Consider the following 6,123-nt stretch of genomic DNA (forward strand, 5'->3'; position numbering starts at 1 on the left):
AGACACCTTTGTTTGTGGGAACAAGGGACATACATACTCTATCCCCTTTGGTTTTGAACCTATGACCTCTTAGGAGGAAACCCATGCTCTTAACCATTAGGCCCCCTCAAGTTGTATAATATAATATTTATATCATATTAAAAAATTATAAAACATGTCAAAGAAAAATGTGAAGCAGATATGCATGTAACTATATATATTATCTAGTCCAAAGCGTGGAGGGCAATTAACAAATTCAAATCCATGTGGGTTGAGCCAAAAAAAATAAATTAAAAGCTTAGTATATGTATTATCCAGAAATTAAAAAGATATTATTTTTACACAAGTGAAATCTATATATAACATATCCATCTTAATTCCAAATTTACCAAGTGTCGAGAGGTATCAAATGTGGAACATGTAGATCCATCTTAATTCCAAATTTACCAAGTGTCCAATGGTATCAAATGTGGAACATTTAGATCCATCTTAATTCTAGATTTACCAAGTGCCCAATGGTATCAAATATGGAACATTTAGATCCATCTCAATTCCATATTTAAGAAGTGCCCAAAGGTAGTTTTACACTCAAAAAGTAGTTTGAATCTTGAGTGATTTAATTCGTATTTGTGGTTGGTAGATCCAAAGTTAAGATGGATCTATATTGGTATTTAATACATCACTAAAATTTCAAAACCACCTAAAGTCACCAAATAGTATTGAAAATGAAGCTTCAAACTTGTGCATGATTGATTTGCCTAAAAAAATGTTGGTCCAACTCTGTCAATGTATCCTTAGTAGATAATATGGATCTATTTGGGTATTTAATACATCACTAAAATGTTTTAAACCACCTAAGGTCTCCAAATAGTGTTGGTAATGAAATTTGTCAGTTTATCCTTACCTTGTTCACCCCTAGACCAACCGACAATCCATCTTTGAACAATTCATCAATGAGATGCATCTACACATTTGACATTATGAAGAGAATTTGAGAAAAAAATAGAACTAAAAATTCTTGAATTTGTAGTTTTCATATTTCTCACCAACTTCATCCACTTTAAAGCAAATAAGAAGTCTCCCATAATTTTAATCTCATGTATCCCCTATTCAAGAGCCAAACTTAGAATTAATTTTAAAGCAACAAGTTTACTCTTGTTATTTGAGCATCTATCTAAGCTAATTCAAAATTTTATCCAACAATCATTATAAATATATAGAATCACTCCAACACCTCCCTCGAGAGGATCACCTTTTGCAGCCCATCAAAATAGGTTCAAACCCCCTCCTTATCACTGACTTCCCAGTATCATTCATGCAAGCTTTATATTGGCTTCTTTCTTAACATGTTAAAGGATATTGATCCCTTTAATAAAATGAAGTAAAGGAGATTTTGTTTTCCAATTGAAAATGTTGTCATTTATAACTAGCACAATATCCCAAATCACTATAAATAGAAGATATTCATAACTAGAGAAAAACGGGTTAAAAGGGTTTTTGGTGGGTTATTTGGGAGGAGCTTGGGGTAATTTTGCAAAATTTTCTAAGCACGGGAGGTGGGGTTTTCAATCGCTTATTTCCAACGTACAGTGTAATTTTATCATCTGGGCATCATTGGAGCAGTTGATTCTATCATTTGGGCTTGTTATTTTATCACCTGGGTTTTGTCACCCTTGCCATTGAGGCAAACCCAAGTGCTTCCACACTATTGTATTATTGCTCCAATTGCTTAAAAAAATGGCTCAACTAGTAATCATTTCTCGAGTTTACATGGGTATTAAATGAGCATTTAAAATTCATGGTGTTTTATTTATTGTTTGCTTTGCATATCATTGATTTTCCTAATTAAGAACATTACATTTATAGTAACCATGTGAATATTTGACTTCTTAATTTCTTTTAAGTGTATGAGCATTTTTTTTATCAACCTATAAATATACCACCAAGAAACGTGAAGCCCTATATTTTGCATTGTATCCAAAAGCAAAGATGAGATAAGGTGCAAATGGGGAGGTTAATTAGTCAACATAACTATTATGAGATTTTCAAAGTGGAATCCCTCACAAAAATATCAAATTAAACGATGTGCAAGAATATTTTTATAGGAAGTTGAGTGTTCAATCAACCAACATCACAATAATTTGCTCAAATTCTCTAGTAGAATAGAAATTCAGCTTGAAGAGTGGAATAATGCTCACAATGATTTTGTTCAATCAAACTAGAATGGAAAAAATTAAAAGAAAACCTTATACCATCCCTAAGACAATTGAAAAAGAAAGGTCTCAATGCAAAGTATCTTTAAATACAGAGACCAACACTTATGCACACAATAATGAATGGATTAAAGAAGCAAGATGCTATAATGTATTTAATTGAAGATTGTTGGATTCACAATTATACTCGGGGGTGAATGAGTATCATACAATTTTTTACTTATTTAAAACATTCAAGCACTATGAAATCAAACTCATAAGAAAAGCATAGAAAACAAGATACCACAAAACTTTTTTTAATTGGTTGATCTTTTAAATGGTAAATTAAGCATGATCTTAAAAGCCATCATTTCATAGATCATTTCATGTAGATGGACTCCATGTTAGGTCAGCATGATTTATGTCTACCATTAAGTGTCAAAGGAGCCTATCAAAGCTTTAGTGTTACATGGAATTAGGGATACTCATTATTGTGTCTTTATCTACTCAAAATTGTTGCTAAATCCAAAAAAAATTAGTTGAAAGTGAGAGTTTATTATTATTGAGAACTTTGCTTATGAAACTTTAGCGTAAAATATTTTAGGTGGTTTTAAAATAATTATAATTATATTTTTTTGTCCTTTGAATGGAACTTTGAATCATTGAAAAGGCCACCTTTTTCGAAAATAAAATGATTGTATTTATTATAATTTTTTGAAAAAATAAACAGTAAAACGAAACTTTGAATCATTGAACAAACCAACTTTATCGAAAATAAAATCTCTTATTTACCACTCTCGTGAGTCCACTTGAAACACGCATGAAACGAGTGGTTTAGTGGACGGAGGTGGGCGGAGCTTATATCAAAACGACGCAAAACAAGGGGCCCCGACTGTATTGCGTTTGGGGTTGTCTACCGCGGTTTACCATCTCCTTTTCTTCTTCGTCATCTCACGCTGCTGTTTTTCAAATCCCAAAAGCAGTGGATTGTTGCTTCCTTCCCAGCTGTTGGGTTTTTAAGAAACAAATAACATAAAAGCCTGTAACTTGAATCTCTTTCACTGCACATACATAGATTATATGGATTCCCACGTTATTGTAGCAGATCTGGCATGTGATCAGGCGGAGTACTCGGGCGATGATCACAACCCTCCAAAATCATGTTCTGATCAGAAGCAGCAGGTCCTGGGCCAGCTAATAACTCCCCTAAGGTAGGTCTTCATCTGCCACAACAACATATTTGTTTCATAACAATACCTAATTGTTTACATATTCGATTTGTAGGGTTACTGTGAGAAATTGATTCTGATCTAATTGATTGGATTTGCATTGCAGAGTAAGTGTTTTGTGTTTTGCATGCGTTCAACCTCGGTGGGAGAGCGAGTGGAACTTCAGTATAGAAGATATGGTGCCCTTCAACAACATCAAGAACAAATCGTCATCAGTTAAAACAGGAGATTTGATGAATGAGAAAGACAAAGGAAGCAAAAGCCAAAAGATGCAGAAGAAGATGGGAAGGGTAATCTATCACAGGCCAATTCGTCTTCTTCTTTCTTCTTGAAAGAATCAAGAGCCACACAGTCTTAGGGTTTGCCGGAGATAAAGTTGTTCAAAAGCCTCCTGTGCTTCTTTCTGCTTGGAAGAATCAAGGGCCACACTTTCTTTCCACCCTGCTTTTTAGGGTTGGGGTGGATAGTTTAGAGGAGTTAAAAGTTGTTTAAGGCTCTGGATTTGAATCTGGTATTCATCGTTCTGACAAAGCCTCTTCTTGACTGAAGAATGTTTTCCTGTGTTTTTGTTCTGGTTGAGATTTTTAATTTATGGTATATATATTGGAGAATGGTTTCTGCTGTAAATGATATGGGGGTACTAACTCAAATAACTGTGACTAATGCTCATGGTTCTTTGAGTTATCATTGAATAAGAGTATAATATCTCTGTCAAATACTCATTTTTTGGCAACAGTATATTTTTGTCAATGGTTTATGATTCAAGAGTGATTTTAAAAGTCAGCATTTTGATGAATGCGTTACAATGAGTTTACTTCGGGAGGTGTTAGTCAAATTTCCATTGAAGAAGTTACTTTCACAAGTCAATGGACGCATAAGTCACCTCCAACAGCTTTCAGATTCCCTACTCATTGTTTTCACATTGATGAATGCGTTACAATGAGTTTACTTCGGGGGTGTTAGTCAATTTTACATTGAAGAAGTTATTATCACAAGTCAATGGACGCATAAGTCACCTCCAATAGCTTTAAGATTCCCTACTCATTGTTTTCACATTGCTCGTCCACATAACCTTTGGATGAGTTTCTTTTTTCCGCAATCGAAAGATTTTTATTTTTACTAAAATAAGTTTTTAAAACTTTGTCTTGCTAGCTCAAGCGATCATGGCACGGAATGAAGTCTCATCGAATCGGGCATCTTGGGTTTGAATCTTGTACTACTCTCCTCGAGGGGTGAATAATGGACATGTAAAAGAAAAAAATGACAGAATCTTACTAAACTTAACAAAAAAAATAAAGTTTTTAAAAAAGATCTTGGGTTTAATCTTGTACTACTCTCTCACTCGGGGTGAATAATGGACATGTAAAATAAAAAATGAGAGAATCCTACTAAACATGACAAAGAAAAATTATGTTTTTAAAAAATCAATTTATGTCGTTAAATTTTATTGGTACCATAAAAAGGGATAGTGGATTACACGGAACAAGTTAAATTTTATTGGTACCATGAAAGGGGATACTTGGTTACAGGGAACAAGTCATTCACTTAGTGGGACAAGAAACTCCAAATTATTTGGAAATAAACTTGTGAATCAATGTCATTTTACTTTACCTAGTTCATTTTTTTGTTTGTTTTTGTTTTTGTTTTTTTATATAATATATATTTTTGTTATAAACGATTTCTATCTTTAACATTTTTCTTTAATTATAAAGTTTAAATTTGAAATTTAATAAATAAATTTAAAATCTAGAAAAATCAAGTCAACTTATTTATAAATTTATGAATGATTTAGATACATATTTTTGTATAAAAAAATTAACTTTCTAAATTTGAAATTTAATAAATAAATTTAAAATCTAGAGAAATCAACTCAACTTATTTATAAATTTATAAATGCTTAGATACACATTTTTGTATAAAAAAATTAACTTTCTAAAATAATTAAGATTGACTTAAGAAGCACTGAACTGTTCAGCCAGACGACTCAATAAAATTTTCCACTTGCCCGTCAACTTCCTAACCTGGGCTCAAACCCGTTCTTTCGTCTCCCAAGGCTGTCGAGACGAAACAATGCAAGACACGTGTCAATGACTAGCTATGTACTCACATATAACATGAAGCGGATGGATTAGTGGGTGGTGCCAGGTGGGCACTGGATCAAGGCATCTCATAACAAGGGGCCCCAATGGTCTTCGTTTGCAGCTGTTCTCCTCCTCTACATTTTACCATTTCCTCCTCTTCGCTGTTATCTCACGCCACTTTATCTGAAATCTCAAATCTGTGGATGGTTTCTTCCTTCCCGGCTGCTGGGTTCTTTCTAAACGAAAAATAAGATAAAGAAAGCTGTAACGTAATACAATATTCTCCCCCAGTTGCATTTTGGATTTCTTTTTTGCTTTTTTCTACCTCAATGTTAATATAGGGCATTAATGTCAAGGGTAGTACCTCTGGAATAATGAATTTTCCTGTAAGCAAACATATAGCTGGCAAGGTACAGTATGCCACCAGAGATATGGATGTCCATGGGTATACGGTTGCATTTATATAAGACAGCCTCTCCAACCATTTCAGACCCCCTCCATATCCATACCAAACAGGACAGTGTCTGCTCAGGAAAATTTCAACTGATCCAAGAGCCCAACGCAAAACTTATATGACATGGGAGATTGTAAAAAAATGTTAAATTAAAAAAAATAATGTTGATTTCATTTAAAAATAAATAA

At 33.4% G+C, this 6,123-nt stretch overlaps 1 protein-coding gene across 1 annotated transcript; it reads left to right on the top strand.

The window, feature by feature from the left end:
- Positions 1–3,232: 3,232 nt before the first annotated feature.
- LOC149255741 (uncharacterized) lies at positions 3,233–4,133 on the top strand. The gene is made up of 2 exons (XM_089457299.1): positions 3,233–3,382; positions 3,507–4,133. Exons 1-2 carry the CDS (start codon positions 3,252–3,254, stop codon positions 3,730–3,732), a joined length of 357 nt encoding a protein of 118 aa, XP_089313425.1. The 5' UTR covers positions 3,233–3,251; the 3' UTR covers positions 3,733–4,133.
- The last annotated feature ends 1,990 nt before the right edge of the window (positions 4,134–6,123 follow it).

Source organism: Pinus tabuliformis, chromosome 7 (assembly GCF_031772625.1).
Source record: "Pinus tabuliformis cultivar Carrire ecotype Pingquan chromosome 7, CPIR1, whole genome shotgun sequence".
Lineage (NCBI taxonomy): Eukaryota > Viridiplantae > Streptophyta > Pinopsida > Pinales > Pinaceae > Pinus > Pinus tabuliformis.